The sequence below is a fragment of the Pristis pectinata genome, chromosome 3 (genome assembly GCF_009764475.1).
Source record: "Pristis pectinata isolate sPriPec2 chromosome 3, sPriPec2.1.pri, whole genome shotgun sequence".
NCBI classification, from domain to species: Eukaryota; Metazoa; Chordata; class Chondrichthyes; order Rhinopristiformes; family Pristidae; genus Pristis; species Pristis pectinata.
In genome coordinates, this window is record NC_067407.1 from 26,219,125 (window position 1) to 26,238,620 (window position 19,496).

The following is a 19,496-nucleotide window of genomic DNA, read 5'->3' on the forward strand; positions in this document are numbered from 1 at the left end:
TGTGATCATTTCATATTAAATACTGCAACAAAACTGAAAAGGACAAGAAAGGATAACAAATCTTGGTGACTGTCACTTGCCTTTGATTAGGGTCATTCTTTTCTTATTCTTCATTTTGTTTCTGTAAACCACTTTGGGACATTTTTGGTTTTTTCCCCCATTTTTGTTGCCTATCTATTTAGTTTATATCTGTTTTGCTTTTGTTAATGTTATCTTTTGTGGTCAAACATTCTAGGTTTAAAACTGCTTTGCTTCTAACTATATTTTAGCAAAATAACCCAGTTTAGCTTCTCCTCAGACATTTTTCTTCCCTTTGAAATATGTTTAGAAACAGTCCTGACATTTCCTGCTGCCTGCTGCCAAAGAAACCAAAATCTAATCATGTTGTGATTACTAGTTCCCAAAGGCTTCACTGTTACCATAAAGTGCATGTTGTTTTGTTATTTGTAAACTTGACCTTGATGCCAAGTGATCCTAGTGGGTTTCAAGACACTTTGGGAAAGTATTCACTAACATTCTGTACTTCATAATTATGAGAATGCTGTGAATTCAGTGACCTTTCAGTCTACCTCACCTGCATTTAAGCATTCAGAATTAATAGTGAATTAATTGTACCAGACATTATTAAAACAATATCTCTAACAAAGATCATAAAGCTATATAGTGCTAAGGTAGATTTCCAGTCTTAGAAATATATGGTCTCTTTCATTATAGTATCAATCTCCTGGATAACAAGATTTTGCCTCCATTACTCTGTGTAGAAGCCTATTCCCATTATTGATACTACTTTTAATGATGAAGCATGTCCAGACATCAGTCTTGAATTTTCCTATTACCAGTTTATGCCTGTGTCGCCTTGCCCAGTAATTGAGATTTAATTCATAATGAGATTTTACTTTCCTACTTCTCTTTGTTCTTTGTACACTTCTATATGGACTCCTGCCATTTACCTCCATTCAAGGATCTAGAGTCAAAATTTTGAAGCCTCTCCTTACATTTTGGTCCTTGTATCTTGGTAATTAAAAGAAACCACAATATTCAAAGTCCTTGGTGCAGAAGAAGGCCATTTGCCCAACGAGTCTGTACCAACTCCATATAAAAGCAATCCAACGAGTCCTACTCTCAACTCAAGCCCTCTACGCACAGTCCTGCAAATTTTTTCTCTCTTTCAGGTATTCATGCAGCTCCTTCTTGAATGCAGTTGAATCAACTCCACTAATACTCTGGCAGTGCATTTCAGATCCGAACCACTCACTGCATAAAAACAAGATCTCCCTCACATCACTTTGCCAATCAGCTACACTTTATGTCACCACCTGCTACAACCCAACTCTTGATCCCTCCACCAATGGAAACTGTTTTCATCTATCTCATTCATGGTTCTAAACAGCTCTACCTCTTCTAACCTCTCCTGTTCCAAGAAAATTAACATCAATCTATGCACATAACCAGAGTCCCTTCTACTCTTAACTAACAAGTGGTTAGGCTGGTTTCATGTAACAGACTTATTTCATTCCATTCTTTTTTTCACTTCAGAGATTTGCCAACATACAATTAAATGCATTTATTCTACCCATCTCAACTAATCCAGGGAGGAAGTGAGTTCCACATCCTGATCATTCTTCAAGTAAAGAACTTTCTTCAGGATTTCCCATTGAGTGTATCAGTGACAACTTTATGTTGAAAATGTTTTCAAGCAAGTCCTAGTCTCTTTTCCAGAGTAAAAAGCCCAGTTTACAATGGCTCTCAGCATGTATTTGCATCATTTTGACACCAATGTGACTCATTTTCATCTTGCAGCAATAACAATGCAACAAACCTAGTTCCCAGTCTGAGTTTAGTTCCTAACCCCATATAACAGCAATGAGAACTTCATCTAATTCCCTGCATTGCCCCACCCCTCCCAACCAACTGCAACCCTCTACAAAGGAGAGTTTCACACCTGTGTTTAAATATGTCAAGGAGTACAAATTCACTGCCATATCAAAACTGATTTAAAATGTGTTCTGGGAGTCTTTTAAATCTTATGAGCATAATTTCATGAAATATCCAAGGTAAGTTAAGTAATTAAAGTGTGAATAAGGAAAGGCAGTGAATTTATATAGCACTTTTTAAAACCTTACCCTAAAGGTCTCAAAGAGGATGGTATAAACACTCTTGTAATTAGAGCAAATACAAGACACAATTTGTGTTAATCAAGATTATACAATTAAGAGACAACGTTCAGATGAATCTGCTTTTTAGAAAACTAGTTGGAATCATAACTTCTTTCAACTACAGCCATGTGATCACTTGCATCCACCTATGCCCATCACCTACACTGACTTGTCGACATTTTAAACTTCTTAGCTTTATTCTTAAAGTTTTCCCAATCACAAAATTCATTCTTAGGCCTCACCACTCCCTGGCTATCCTTCAAGAACTATCACTTTGTCCAAGTCTAGGCTCTTGCACTGCCCCAGCTTGCCAAAAGTAGTGCAATTACTAGAGGTTTTTACCACTTTAAAGGCACTAAAACTCTGATAACTCAAGTACTAGGGTGAGCACAAAATGATAATCTCCTTCTGGTAAATGAAAATATTCCTAAAGACTTGAATCACTTGTTATCTCCTTCTATGGAAAATTCTTTGAGTATTCATTATACTACTAACGATGATATCTACTGATAACAGGAGAAACAAATTAAGGATGTATTACAGTGATGCATTTGCAATGGTGCAAGGCAGAATGCTGTACACTCTGGTAAATAATCATGCAAGTCCATTGTCAAGTCTCATCATGACACTGATGAGAAGACAGAGAGAGTATTATCACACCTCCCATCTCGAATGTAATTTTAATGTATCAAAAAAAATGACTGAGGGGCATTTTGCTAGACCTTCTGGTCATTTAACTTCCCTACAAATAATTTAAATGTTTACCACAAGCAAATACATTTAATTTTTTTTTAAAGCAGCTCATTTTGTCAGTGGAATCAAACAGGTGTAAAACTCCACTTCCAGGCAGTGAAGATGGGCGAGAATAAATCTTAGTTATTGAACAGAGACTCGTAGCTGCAGTCAAAGTATAGCAAAAAGACTTTTTCCAGCTCAGCAAACCATAGGTATCAAACTTGATCACCTACTGTAAGGTTAAGGCATAATTTTCTTAAATAACACTATAGACTGTTCCTGAGTTATGAATGCCCAGCTTACGAACAACACGTGAATAATACAAACATGCTCCCATATTATTAAATCCAAAAGTCTGACGTTGTTACAAACATTCATTCCTACAAATAGCAGAACTAGTTTCCTCTCTCTCTCTCTCTCCAATTTTAGTAATTGTTCTTTCTTGTCTTTTTTGAGGGAACACAAAAACAGTGGCAGTTCTTTTCAATCAGTCAGATAGTTTTTGCTGCCATTCATTTCAATATTCTAGAGGTATGGTTACCATATTGAGTGATTTCTGTGTATTTTCTGACTTATGGACAAAATCGACTTATGGACGTCTGTAAAAACAGAACTCGTTCATTACCTGGGGATGGCCTGCAGCTGTTTTTCCATATGAATACCACAAATGTCAGTGTCAAATGAATGAATGAATATAGAGTTAGCAAAGGTCTGCATTTTGTAGCCTTAACAACAACTTGGTTTAACAAGGAAACCAGGAAGTTGCTGTACAATTTCTCCATCTCCTCCACAAACATCAATATCCTGAAAGATCAGAGGCAGACTTACCATTCACATAACTGTGTGAAATTAGGCTACTTACTCATGAGACATAGATAAAAGAAAAGAGATAGGGCTTATAATTTTAAGAGTTCAATGGCATGGTGGGTCATAATTGCTGCCAAATAGCTGCTCTAGTACTGAAAATTTAGTTTTGCGAGTGTAAAGTCTAATTCCTTCAAACTTTAATGTTAATATTGCCAATTTTTAAAAGTATTTTTTCTACTGTCTTTCCATCTTAAATCAATTGCTTAGCCCCAAGCTTTATTTTATTTATTGTATGTTGCTTAAGACTGAATTTAAGTTAAGTTAAACTTTAAGTTAAATTTAAGTTAAACTTCTTGGTTCAGAATCTGTGAGGCTTGATTGGTTAAACTATCTGACTGATTGAAAAGAACTGCCACTGTTTTTGTGTTCCCTCAAATCCCAGATCCAAGCGTGCCAGATGGTTTAGAATCCTAATTACTGCATATTAGAGTGTGAAGCACACTGATTGCTGGATCTTTTGAAGCTGCAGAACTGCCGATAGTTACACCAGTTCCCCAGTGGAAGTTAGCCAGATCACTGAAATGCAATGAAGACTGATGAATGGTCCACCTTCCATGCTGGAGGAATTCCAAAGTGTGGGGTCTGAGATGGGGTGATAGTTCTGGGGGGGGGGGGGGGGACATGGAGCTCTAAGGAACCTCGTGGGGGAGGGGGCTGGCAGCTATTTGAGAAGGAATATAGCATTAATAGCAGAAAATATAGCAAATATTTGGGAAGGAATACAATAGCATTTAGTGAGGGATGTTAGATACCAATGTATTTTAAGACTCTAAAGAAGGTAATGTAGGTTAATTTTTTAAAAAATATATTCCCTCTCAGGTGACTGATATGGAAACCCTTAGTAATGTTGTTCTACTGATGTCCTTATTTGGACTCGAGCTGGTTACAAAGCCACTCCCCGTGTCACCAAAACAGGAAACAACAGAAACATCTCAAAGGATGTACCCAGCAATCACCTGGAAGGACCAAGCATTACATATCATCAAAGCAGGTAGTGCTTGGTCACGTGGTCTTCCCCTTGTGCCAACGATGGTGCAGAGTTTGGCCTTGGCCCAACCTGTTGGACTGAAGGCAAGTCATGGGCAAACATAAGGTCTACAGGGAAGTGTAAGTTCAATATAATGGAAGTACTGCTCATTTGTTGGTGATTCACTTCAATAGATATGTCAAGATGGAAATGGAATGCTGCACTCAGTTTGGTACTATGCAACTGAGCAAGACAAGCTGCACAGCACAGTAGAAAACAATTAGCACTGGAACAGAGACAGAAAACAGAAAGACCAGGAACTTTGAGAAGTTACATATTTGCAGAAAAATCAAATCATGCCAAATCCACATGTAAAATACAGTATTTCTCACCATTCATCTATAGAAACAGCAGGTTTCAACTGATGAAATCACCTTGATGTGGTAATGGATTACTGGTGCCATGACAGCAAGTATCATAGCTCACATGCAATTTATTTTTTTGAACTAGCAATTACTAAAGCTCACCCGCAAAATTGAAAATACAACTCACATTTTGCTAGGCATCTAAATTTCAGCAAAGTCCTGCAAGCAAATTACCAGCCTCACTCATGCATGTGAGCACTGGAAGCTGACCATCAAAACAGAAATAAATCTAAATCCATTTCTTTCAGAAACCCAGGTGTCATCTATTATCAGAAGGAAGTTGTTGAACTTAAAAGTCAATCATTTAAAGAACTTCTATATTTGGAACAAAAGGGAAATTGCAGTGTAATCAAAAACTGGTAGAAAATTAAGGATACCAATCAGGACAAAATTTCATAGTATTAGAGTTCCTCCATTCAATAGTTCATTTATTGTAAGTTCCCACTCTCAGTTTTGCAGTTTCTGAATTTTCACAGCCCTCAATAGACCAAAGCAGTTGTACAGTAATTAGAGACTGGATTGTTAAAACGATTCACCAAAGTACAGGGGCAGAAGGATGTTCATTGCTACTGACCTCAATTTAAAATGTTACTTTCAAAAATTTCTATCAAAAAAATTAGATCCTCAGGTTTGTAAATGGAAGACAAGACTTTTGCAAAGGAGCCACAAAATAAAAATTGCCTACCATACAAATAAGACATTTATATCTATCCCCACGGGACAGCTGTCGTTCCAATTCACGGATGCGGGCTTTCAGTGCTTCAATTGTTGTTACAGTTGCATCTTCTGATATCCTGTATTTACAAGAAAAACAAATCAAATTGGAAGTTAGTTAAAATGTGCTCGAAAATAGCAGATTTTATTGCCCCTTCATTTAATGCACAAATAAACATATGAATTCAAAGTTAGCAACTTAGATCAGTATCACATATTTTCAAATCTACGTAAAGCATTGAATGCATGTGTAGCTTGTGTCTTTCCCACCACTTCCCTATTTGAACCAGCTATGTCAGTACTGATTTCTTTTGTTTATTGATTTGAAATAAACACAGCAACAATTTCAATACATTTGACAAGATTAACTAAAATGAGAAATAACTCAAATATGATTTAAAAAAAGCAAGGAAGATAACTACATAAAGAATTGGGGAAAAAGGAAAAAGAAATTGAAAGGATTAACACAGAAGGACTTTCCTTTCATAAATTGATATATGATTATCATGTGCATATCTGAAAAAGTAGACTGCAGTTTTAAAGTACCTCTGGAAAGCACCCAAGTTTCAATGCTACTATGCCAAATGACAACCACATCTTTAGACTGCCACTTATCAAGTCAATAAATAGCAATATACCAATGAGAAAATGTCAAACGGAGAATCAAATTAAGAATAATTATGCTGTCGTGCTAGCCAGAGACATATATGCATCGGAGGAAACCATTTTAAAAGAAAGCACATAAGAGCCTAGATGCATTCAACCAAATCTACTTCATTTTCTGCCAAACAAACCACAAAGTGGCATGACACAGAAATACATTTAACTAGGAGTTGCAAGACAATTACTGTTAATTGTAATAGTGCTAATATAAAGGGACAGGTAATTATATGGATACATGAGAAGACAATGCTTCCCCTGGAAAGACTACTGCTTTGGCTTCTTAATGCATGGTGATTACAAGAGGCTGCCAAAGGTATGGAGTAAACCATTTAACTCCCAACAGCTGAATAGAAAATGTCTCAATTCATATAGAGACAGCAATGACATTACCATCATGCCTGGAAAAAGCCCAACCCTTTTTCATTTTAATACTTTTTCTTTGGCGCTGAAGAAACACTGGTCAGTTTGCCCATGGTAATATTATAACAGGTCTTGCCTATTAACCATGAACAATTTTGTACACAATAATTTTTTAAACACACAACCAACTAATATGTAATGGCAACCTCTTCCATTCAGACAGCTCTTCAAGAGTTCATTACACACACTTCAGGAACCCCACAAAAATAGTTTATGTCCCTAGATACAAAACTGCACAAAGAAAGTGCAGAACAACCTTCTGAGTAATATATAAATTTCTGTAAAAGATTACCATAACATAAAGTAGCATCCTTTTGATTGGTTACCTCTGCTTTACAAATAAAAATGCATACCTAATACACCCATCTTGCAAACTAAACACTTTGGACACTTATTATCCAAGTTGACAACAAAATCACTATCTCAAATTATGCTTTTAATCTTTGTTTATAAAATGCATTGGAGAAAGAGGTGCATTGATTTCCATGGACAAAGGATTAATCAAAGTAGGGAGATGTAGGAAGCAAACAGGCAGAATGCTGACTCTGAGATATGTCATTTTAATAACGTGGCAAGTTCTAGGCAGCAGCCAGATTCAGGGTTCAATGGCAGGACAAAAGGTGCTACCTCTGAAGTTCAAAATGCATTCTCTGAAAAATTCTCATACATTCTGTAATGCTTATCTTCATCTTGTAACGTTTTGTGCTGCTGCCAGAAAAAGCTAATTTTCATGGCATTTATACCCTTTGTATGTATGACTATGACAACAATGAACTTGAACAATGCAGAAGATCTATTTCGGATCTCAGCTGCCAGCAAGGAGGATCATCACTAACCCAAGAGATTGCTTAAATCTATCAAAACTAGCTATGTATTCCTGCTACTTATTATTAAATGATGATAACATAGCCAGGCACATACACAAAATTAGATAATGACTACATTGAAGCTATGTGCTTAGGGTGTATATGCCAAAGTTTATAACGAATGGGATATTTGTGAGTTGAGTGAACATTTAATGAACATAATTGTTCTCACATTTGTGAAAAGGCTGACAAAACAAAGATGAAGTTGTTCATAGTACCATTAAGAAAAGATCTTCTGCATGTTAATTTGCCAAATGGCACTGGCAATCAACATTAGGTTCTGGTTCTTCCGCTCCTCTTGTGATCTACTTGGCAGCTGTTCGGACGTCCATGATATTGCCTCTTTGCAAGATAAGCCTGTGCAGCATGAAACAGCAATCCATAGAACTATAGTTCCTGGTGAACTAGATTGCATCAGGAACTTGAAGTACTGGTCATGACTTCAGTAGCTACTGAAAATAACCACAATGCATTAAAAAAAAGAGATGTCTGCTTAACAGGCTCTAAAAGCCTGGATGGGATTTCAATGACTACTTGCAAAATAATCTGAAATGCAAGTCATGAAAGTCCTTGTAAAATCAAACATCCTCTACAGGAACAGCTCCTTTGAAATTGCATTTAATGATAAATTTCGGTCAGTTCAGAAATCTTCAAATATAGGCTGACTTGTCTGGCACCTTTCCACATAGGATTTGTGGAGTAGTTGGCAAGGCCAGTACATGTTGCCCATTCATGGTTGTCCTGAGAAAATTTTAAGAGACATTTGAGACAATGGATAGCTATTTGATACGATTGAGTGGCTATTAGACCACTTCAGAAGTCAAACATGTAGCCATTAGCCAAGAGAAGCATAGAAGCAGAAAAAGTAAAGTTTTCTTCTTAAAGAAAATTAGTGAGCCAGTTAAGCTTTAATGACACGAGATAACTACATGGTTATTTTTAATGATACCAATGTTTAAATACTGGCATCTGTATATTCAAATACTCTCAATTATTAGCCCAGACTTCATGCTTACATGTCATTTTCTTTTCACAAAAGGCAAAATATGTCAGTGGTTTCCATTCTGGTTTTCTCTGACTGTATGGCTCAACAATATTGGAGAGGAAAGATTTTTGAAGGTAACGTCACTGCAGTGAAAAGTGACACAAAAATATCCTGTAAATTGTTTAGATGATTCTTTAGGAAAATTTAATATTAAGCTATTGAAATAACTATTTTCTACATTCTACGGTGGATGCAAGAAAATATCAAAGTGGGATCACTGAAACTTCAGAATATTAAAACGAAGTTTCCATCCTTTTCAGGCAAGAGATTCATCCACCTAATAATTTCCCTGGTAGAAAGGCAAAACATACAAAATGGATGGAGAATCAGTGTGATGAATATCAAGCACACTTATTCTTTAGTATTGCCCAGTTTACAAGTATCTGAATCAGAATCTTATCTTTTCTCAATATTCATGAATGGGTTAGAACTTGGTGGTAAATGCTTGAGTGTGAACAGTTAGAGACACTTACACTAACTGAATCTGCCCGTTGAACCTATACCAGGTTAGACCTGGTGCAGCAACAGCATGCCCATTCATTTCAATGGACTTTGTAAATAGGAGCAAGAGCAGGCCATGAAACTCCCATGTTTGATTTCGCATTTAACAAAATCATGGCTGATCCTATCCATGCCACTTTCCAATGCTAACCCCATATCCCTTGATACATTTTTAGATATTAAAGGAATCAATCCCCTTCTTGAGCCTCCTCAGCCATTGTGAGTTGAAAATTCCAAATTTCTTCTCAGAGAAGAAATTTCTCCTCATCTTAATCCTGAATGGATAAGCCTTTATGCCAAGACTGTGACCTCTACTTCCAGACACCCCAGCAAGGGAAAGTATCAACTCCAGAGAAGTATTTGGTAATTCACATTGTTTTAAATATTTTGAATTTACTTAAATGTGTTTTTGAACTGTTGAAAGGTGCTTTCAAATGTCTTTATTTATTTTTAAAATAGATTGGAATGTTTCCAAATGTCGGAAATATTTGTAACTGTTCAAAGATCTTTTATCAGCTGGCCATACCAAGTGGTATGGCTTGGCCAGCTGTCAAAAGGTTTCACTCCTTTTTTTTTTAGCTGTTTCAGGGATTATTCTGAGCACTAGTAGACCCCTCCCTCCATCCCCACTACATGATGGCCTACTGCTACACTGTATCTTGTCAATTAAGATCAAGGCAAAACCTCCCTGCAAATCAACACCAGCTGATCTACAAAAGTAGGCACTTATGACATCGATCAACAGAAAGCAAGTTCTGGTCCAACAACTTGAAAGAAGGAATAAAGAATTGCACATCCAAGTTGACAGATGATTGCATGGCTAGGAGTAGGAAATTACAAAGGAACAAAGACTGAGTGGTCAAATCATTGGTAGACACTATTTAATATGGGGAAGTAAGAGGTCATCCAGTTAGCATTCGAGGAGAAAAATCTCAACATGTCTTTTGTATTCAGAATCTTGGAAAGGTAAAGAAAAGATCTGAATTCAAAATGTAATCAATGAAGCCAATAAAATCCTGATCTTTACTGCAATGAGTCTCATTTATGAAAATAAGGAGCAGGCAATTCAAATCAATGGAGTATTTGTCAATCCCCAGGGCTACATTCAGTTTTGGATAGTGAAACTTAAGAACAATACAAGGGAACCATGCAGATGCACCTGACTGATAACACTGCTTAGATCTCAAGCACAAGCACTGATTGATTGACATAGCTTCTAACCTTCAAGTTTAGAAGGATGACATCTAAACTAATAAAAGGTGTTTTTAACAATAAATCAATTAGCTGGGTTCCAAAAAGAAAAACCATATCCTCAGAAGGGTGAATCTGGGACACAGTAGCACAATCTTAAAAACAGAGCTAAAACCAACCAGAAGCCTTCACATGAAAAGGATTGTGCAAATATGTAACTCTTTCTTCCAAAAGATTTTGGGTCCCAAGTTAATTGAAAGTTTGAATGCTGGGGTGGTTGCTTTTGTTTTAAAGCAAGGTATAGGAAGAAATGGCAGAACGGAAGTACAGATAAGCCACAGTCTGACTGATTGACAGAACATGCTTGAAGAACTGAATGGCCAAATCCTATTCTCATAAAAGTAAATGTCAACAAAATATTGTTTTTCCTCTGTGTTCCCAAGTAGCTGCAGTGACGTGCGAAGAAGGCAGACTTCACAAAAGAGGGGCTACCAAATGCAGTACACCAGTGCAGCCTTAAATAAACAATGCATCATACATCAAGCTATTGATACAATTCATGATTTGTCAATGGTGCCAAGTTATGTTGTGAAAAAAGTTCCATTTGAATTAAAGAATACTGTTGAAATGATTTTGAAAACATGACTTTCTTAACATATTCATGGTATTCCAGGCAGAAAACAATGCTGAACCAGCAATGCCCAGCTTGATTGATGTGATACCTACTGGCAGCTTGTTTACAGAGAGTCAAAAGGACTTGGGCTGTGAAGCCAATGGTAGCCACAGGCAGGTGGTGGTAATTGTGGAAGGGTTTGATTTACTGATCAAAGGCAGACTGCACCAAAACCCTAACCCTTGCATTACAGACTGAATTATGCCGGATCCCAGTTCCAGCATTTCAGAATCTATGTCACAGATCAACAACATTTCTAAAAACACTGACACAATAATGCATTCCTTCAATCTGTTGTGTAAGCAAAGAAAAAGAAAATGCTATGATGGTACTATACTAACCCCACTGGCAGATAATGTGCAGTGAATGATAAAGGTGAAATACTGACATCCATAGATAAGTTGCACTCCCAACAGACCAATCAAGAAGACAGAACTACACAGCAGATGGTCTTTTCTTTCCCCTGCCACCATCTCACCCACTTCACCACTACTCCCTCCTCACTTTCTAAAACCAGAAGAGATTCATAAGAGGCAATAAAATTATACAGTAGAGGGGAATGGGAAGATGAAGGGAGAGGCAAAAAGCTAAAGCTTTCGATCAAACCGTTGACAGCTTTTTAACAATAAACAGCAGCGCATGACGCAAATCTTCTTGCAGTGTACTTACTAATTCATGGTTTAAAAACATCCAAGAAATACTTCACATTTGATAAACATCCTCAAATTACAACATGAACCGTCAAAAGACCAAAATGATCACTTTATGCAACAGTGTAACCAACAACCATTTATCACTTGCACAAGGGCCCTATAAACCACATCTATCGTGCAAGTAAGCAAGTCTTAGTGTCAAGCATTGAAAAGGCATTAGTTTCCTGAAAATTTAGTGCTGCACAAATTAGCCTGGGTAGATTTATTCACTGCACTCAGGAGGTTCTGGGCCAATTTTGCACGTTGGCAGTCACAAATTGATTTTGCAATTTAAGAAGTTTGTGATAGAAACTCAACAAATCTTTGAAGGACAGCTGCATATTTTTCTGTCAAAACATAAATTAAAAGTCAAAGTATTAAAAATAAATTTAACACACTTAGTTGTAGAGTATGAATGAGGGTGAATAAAAAGCATGCACAATAAAATATTTACATGGCCATTTACAAACTGTAGAAAAGCTACAAGTTACACTGGAAAAGAACAGTTCTTGAGGTGGTAAGATTTTCTTGGGTGTGGTAAGCCAATTCCCACTCACCTACTTGCTTAAAACACTTACCTTGAAGGGATTCCCCAGGCAAGAACTCCGGAACACATCCAGTTTCATCCTGACAGACAAGCCTCGCTGATCATTGTTCGCTTAGATATGCACTGGCAGCCAGCTAAGCTATGCCCCAGGCTGTAGGATAGTTTGAATGTCTGGGATATTCACAAACATTCAAAGATATTCAAAATCTACATAAAAAATTAAGTATACTTAAAATGCGACGCTATTACAGCGCCAGCGATCGGGGTTTGATTCCCGTCGCTCTCTGTAAGGAGTTTGTACGTTCTCCCGTGTCTGCGTGGGTTTCCTCCGGGTGCTCCGGTTTCCTCCCACATTGCAAAGATGTACAGGCAGGTTAATTTGGGTTTAAAATGGGCGGCGCGGACTCGTTGGGCCGGAAGGGCCTGTTACCACGCTGTAAATAAAATTTAAATTTAAAAATTTTTTAAAAATTTAAAAATAAAAAACTACTGGGAAATTGTATAAAGTTGGTGCAATAATACTGGATTCTAAGAGTCCAAAATCAGAGCTCACTCAGCCAGCTGCAAGTGGACAGCACAATGGCACAGCTGGCAGAGCTTCCTATAGCTTCAGCAAATCGGGGTCAATCCTGACCTCCTATGCTGTTGTGTGGAGTTTGCATGCTCTCCCTGTAACCACATGACTTTTTTCCAGTTGCTCCGGTTTCCTCCCTTTGTCCCAAAGATGTACAGGTTGGTACGTTAACTGACCACTGTGTATTGCTCTTCGTGTGTTGGTGTGTGGTAGAATGTGTGTGTGTGTGTGTGTGTGTGTGTGTGTGTGTGTGTGTGTGTGTACGCGTGCGTGCATGCGCACGCGCGCAGGAGGGATGGAGTTGATGGGAATGTAGAGACGATAAAGTGGGATGAGTGTAAATGAAGGCTTGATGATTGGTGTGGACTCAGTGGGTCGAACAGCCTGTTTCCAGGTTGTAAGGAAGTTTGGAGCTTTTGCATTCATGCATGCTTACTTGTAAGTCCAAAAGATCCTGAGTTGTATGGAGAAATGTCACGAGTTAGCATCCTCAAGAAAATCTGTGTCCCAGCTGTGTGGTAAGACAAGTCTCCTATTAATTCCTCATTTTGAAGGAATTTCTTCAGTTTTGGCTGCACAAATAAAGTTGCAAACCCATCTTTATAATGAAAAAAAGAGTATCTTTATTTTACATAGTGCAGAAGGGGTATCAGTATTGGTAATTACTGACATATTTTGAAAGCAGGGAAACCCAACCTTCATTACTTTGTTGCTCTCCTTAATGGTTGATTACAGCAGCAATGTCACAGGCCTAAAGAAAGCTCACAAGGCCACCTTCTCAGTTGAAGAACACATTGTGTTTGATTTAGGTAACAAATGGGTTGAAGGAGTAATTCTTTGAAATGAGTCCAGAAGAAGCCAAGTAGCAGGTGTGGTGCAGCCTGTAATCAATGAGTAGGCCACATCAAGTCCTGATTTAGTTGTAAAAAATTGCTGCACTACCCAAAGATCAGTGCAATATGTGAATACTGCACGATCAATAGAGAGAATATTGATTTAGTTATTGTAGGTTCATATGGTCCAGACCTTGTTAAAATCACATTTATTAACTGGACTGTGCTCATTAACCATTTAATTTTGGTTTCATTTGGGCTTATGAGGGTCAGTTACTTTAAATATGCAAGTGATGATTCATTTTAACTGAAAGTATTACTTGTTCAATTGTGGGGGCATAAAACAAACTTGTTAAGTGAATCCAATTGTAAACCCAACACTCCAAGCTTTGAGCCGAACCTCTTTTTTTTTTAAAAAGTCCTCAAAAATTAATTAATAAAAGGGTGTATACATTTTACGATATGGGCTAAAATGCACAGACAGCAAGATGAGTAAGTTTCTGTATGTGCATAGTAGCTGCTGATGGAACTTGTGCACTTTCAGATTTTGAATAAAGAGAATCAGAGCTGGCAATGAACCCTAAGCATCTGAAAGGCAAGTCAAGAAGTATTCACCACATTCACGAGAACTAGTTTTTAGCACAAGTTGCTGGACAAATAGCAATGTTTTTTGTGATAATATCCCTGCGTAGTGTCAGCTAAGGCTTGTGTGCTAATAATGTTGCCTGAATCACAAGACTGTGGATTCAAGTACCACTCCAGAGACTGGAGCACAAAAATATAAGTTGACACTATAGTGCAGTATCAAGGGACTGCTACACTGCTGAAGATGTCATCTTTCAGAAGAGACATTAAACAAAAGTCAGTTTCGTTTGCACTATCAGTTAGATATATAGGATTCCATGGCACTATTTTCAAGAGTAAGTGAGTTCTTTCTTGTGTCCTGGGCAAGATTTGATCCTCATCAATGTTTGAGATCACCTGGTCATTATCAAACTTGTGGAAGTCTGTCATGGGCAAATGCTTATATTACATGAGTGGCTACGCCTCAGAAAGTGTTTCATTAGCTGCAAAGAGGCAGTGAAAAGTGCAAACAACAACAAAATATTTTATTCCCCCTTCTTTGAATTGGTCATTGTTCTATGGAAAAAAGTGGGAGAAGCAGGAAGAATATTATTTAAATGAATGATCTAAACAACAGTCAGCCTTTAAGAATTGCATTTGCACTTGTAGACCATAGGTAGGAACCCTTGATCATTTATAGACAGTCAAAACTTTAATTCCTAAATTTTAAAAGGTAACCCATAAACTTCTGTGACTTTAAATGACTGTGCATCAAATCTTTCCAGTACAGATTCATTTTGTAAATAACATGCAACTTCTGAAATAGTTGGCTGGAAAAATAATCTAAGCCAGAAGGACTATAACTATTCGTCATTATGCTTGTACTAAAAAAAATCTGAATTAAACCTGCTCAATGGTGTATTCTCCCACTAGCCCTAGTAACTCATGCTGAATTAATTATCTTATATCGTGTCTGCCTGGGCAACAATACAGCCTCTAACAGAATCCATTAACTTCATTAGCAAATAATGATCACGATGGAAAGTCTCAATGGACCCAACTGGGTCTATCAGATAGAACAGGTCATTTGTCAAACATTAGTGCACACGTGTGCTCTTTGCTCCTCAAATTAAACAGTGGAATTCCCAAATTAACATCTCAGATGGCTTCACTATGCAATCCATTAATTAAATCATATTAGTTTACACACTCTCAGAAACCTGAAATATTTGAATGGCTGCTTCTATTGTGTTAAACTTGAAGTGTAGTTCTAAAGTAATGGTCATAATCACAGGAAAAGGATATACATTGGTCAGAATTACTTAGTCATCTAAATACACTTCCTGCTAAAAAAACATTAGTATGGCAGGGACAGAGAGGGTATAAGGGAACAGTTCTACACAATAGATCAATAAAACTCATGTTTCACCTTTGGACCTATTTTAGATCAGAGAAAGCACTTCATAAAAGGACAAATTTCTATCCAAAGTATAAAAATTCCATGTAGTCTAACAGGATAGAGACAATAAAATAACATGTATTAAAATAGCATTAAGATTAGATGCCAAGTTTCTGCACTCATTTTTTTCTTCCCTTCCTCTCATGGATGAAAACTCAAGCTGCTGTAGAGTTGTCTTGGCAACTGTAGCCCCACCCATATACTTATTTTTCATTCCTGACCCTATTCAGCTGAACAGAAGCAAACATTTACAAATATTTCCACCACTAGTCACAGCTCAGCAATGCAATGCAAATCCACTGGCTTTCTTTTGTCTGTCTAGCTCAGATCTCAGCCAGGTCAGTACCACAAACTGTTGATTTCTTCCCACTAAACTACATTTTAAGAAATTAACTGAAATAAATGCCATATTCCACCTGGGAGGGCATATCAATTACAGGGATTAACCAATTTTCTTAACAAGAATCCACTTAATAAATTGAAATTAGTTGAATCCAGTATTTCCAGAGTACTCATTTATCATGAGCTGTCATTCTAGTTTTCTTCTCCCCCCCCCCCACCCCCTGCCACTTTAACCCTTGGTGTAGCTTATAGCTTAAGCAATTAAAACACAAACATACTGAGAGCCAAATCAGAACAACCTTTTCTAATTGTCTATCCTACATTTCAATCAATAACTGAAATGAAATGCCCTATTCCAGTTCAATAAGTATAAAAGGATATTCAGATTCATATTTATTCACTACCTAGATTAGATTTATATTTATTCACTTCAGTTAATTAACTTCCATTTCCATTTTATACTTTGGCAAACATGCATTCATTACAATTTTGAAATGCCTATAATTATAATCTTCAAAATCTTTCGACAGTTGTCCAATGTCTTGCTACAATTATTTCCTGATTCAGTGGACACAAGATACAACTTTGTGCAACTAAAAAATCACTTCAAAGGCACACAATATTTTATTGCCTTATATAAAAACAACAAAAATACATGTGCTCAGAAAGAATTTTCATTTATGTTGTGCTTTTAACACACTTAGGACATCCTCAATCACATTACTGAATGCTGTATTTTTCCCAGTATATGTTTTGGACATGGGCTTCATTTTCCTGGACTTGCAGAGCTGAGAGATCAGAGAAAGCCAAATTGTTATTGTTTGAAAAAGGCTATTCCACAATTAAAATATTCTCCCCAAAATGACTAAGCAAGGAGATACTCTCATCCACCAATAACACGTCTGCTTCCTTTCAAAATCTATCATCACTTCAAAGTACCAAAGGAGAAAAGGAACAAGCACCAAATATAAGCTGGGAACAATGGGCACCAGCAAAAACACAATGACCAGCTGCGGAATGTTCAGCAGAGTTAGACAGTAGTTAAATGTGAAAATCCATAACCCACTGCTAGTGATACACATTTTGTGGGAGAAGTCCAGGAGGATGGAAGTCTTTTTAAAATCACTAATTTGACAAGAACTTCAACTTTTCTAAACTGATCTGATCGTAAAACCTTGAAAATAGTCAAGATAATGAACAAAGTATAACTGATTTTGTAATAGCATACTAAGCCACAATTATTGCTGAAGAACTCACACACACAGAAGTAATTATGTTGTATCTATTCCCTCATTATTATTTCAAGATTCTATTTTTTTGAACATGTTCTAAAGTTTGACATATCAACTTACAACTTGTACAAACGTGCATGCCCAAAGTTTTATATTACTACTTGTAAAATGTTAAAAAAAAAAGCTAGTTAAAAATTGAAACCTTTCCTTCTTAGATAACTGACAGTGTGATCACATCACCATGATTTGCCCATTTTATAATTTAGCCCACTTGAAGACACAACTATTGCTGGACATCAAAGATCACCTGTGGTTGACTCCTGAATAAAGTTAATCTTGAGGATGCCACCATGAATGCTGGGTTTTGAAGACAGGCTTCCCTGAGGTCAGCAGCGAGTGCCTTCACTTTGCTACTCAGCACAAATCCAGCTAACAACAATTCTGGAGGAGACTAAGCCAAGAAAGATGACATCCAAGCAGATTGGGTGCGAAATGTGGAAAGTTAATTGAAATTATTAGTTTGTTTTAGAAGTCTAGCTCTACAAATCACCGACAAATCTCACACAAAAAATATGGAATGTTGCTAGGTTTCATTAACTATTAAAAAATGAAATTAATCATGAAATTCATAGAACAAAATAAAATGTTTAGTCAATTCTAGATGTATTTCAAGGGAGATAAATATTCAGTGGATTTTCAATAATCTTGAAAGCAAGCATATTTAAAACCAATAACTTACAACTATAGCTCAATTAATAGAAATCTTAACTTTTAACACTTAAAAATTCACTACTCTATTCAACTCTGATTTCTTCACGTGAATTGCATAATTTAGGTTTCATTTTTCTCCCCTCATGCAAAATGCTTGGTATTATTTTCAGTTCTGATGTTCAATAAAAAAGTAATTGAAGTATTGCAGCAAACATTTTAGAAACATGAGATTTTAAAATTGCTGCAGCAATCAATTGATACTTCGTTGCCTTGAGTTTCTGCCATTTATAAAAGTTACAATTGATATATGGAAACATAAGTAAAATAAAAAAGATATTGTCCCTCACCTTAAATTTAGTAAGATGAGCATATTATAAAAGGCATTCTGCAAATTACAGGGGCCATGTATCAGTGTGTATATATTGGGAGACAGATTCAATTACCACAACTACACAGAAATTTCTTCTATTGTTTCAAGCAAGCATGATTGTTTGGCAACAATCAGATTGGCGGCCTTGTAGGTCCCATTTATCTTGCCAGGGGTACATAAGCCAGCCTCATTGAGGGCTGGGAGATGAATATTAAAACCCCTGCATTCGTAGCAGCTGCAAGCGTGTCGCTCCATTTTATTCCCCCTGATTAATGGCCTCCTATTCCTGATTTATAACTCCCCGCTGGACAAGCCTTAGCCACACTGGAAATATTAGAGAATTATTAAATAAACATTCATACGTCATGTCTGTTTCATACACTCCTCATAATGCAACTGACTCCAATAGGAATTCAAGCGCCAGGAACTGTTTGCTTTAACTCTGACACGCAGCATCTTGAATGATTCATGCCTCGACTTGCTAAAACACTTAGTATCATACATCATGCCAGCAGTAGTCTCCCAGTTTGCAGAGTGCCTATATTGGCCCAGGATGAATCAATCTCGACTGAAGGTCTCTTGCTGCCACATTAGGCATACATCATCACCCACTTTTTTCCCCCCCAAGTCAGGTACCATTGGTCCCAGAGCCACGGCCTCTAAAGTATGACCCTAATATTAATTTAGGCAGTTCAAACCAGCCCCGAGTCATCAGTCAGTCCAAACTTTTGTAGGCTTTGACAAACTATTTAACAGACCCACTCATCTAGAAATGTGTGTGTGTACCTGCATGCATGTTTGAGGGAAAGGGGAGATGAGAAAGTACAGAGGAAAAGCTGTCAATGCAGATAAAATCCTAATATATTCTTTTAAAGTTCCCTTGATAGCATTACTCAGAAGTGGAGAATACTCTTGTTTTAGGTGACTCATATCAAACACTGACAGATTG

At 37.0% G+C, this 19,496-nt stretch overlaps 1 protein-coding gene across 5 annotated transcripts in view; it reads right to left on the bottom strand.

Moving 5' to 3' along the window:
- Positions 1 to 19,496, bottom strand: part of rnf220a (ring finger protein 220a) — a 386,135-nt gene that overhangs the window by 24,201 nt on the left and 342,438 nt on the right. For all 5 annotated transcript variants that reach the window (XM_052011819.1, XM_052011820.1, XM_052011817.1 and 2 more), the window contains one exon: positions 5,836 to 5,944. In XM_052011819.1, coding sequence (XP_051867779.1) covers positions 5,836 to 5,944 — 109 coding nt within the window. The remainder of the gene's footprint in view (positions 1 to 5,835; positions 5,945 to 19,496) is intronic.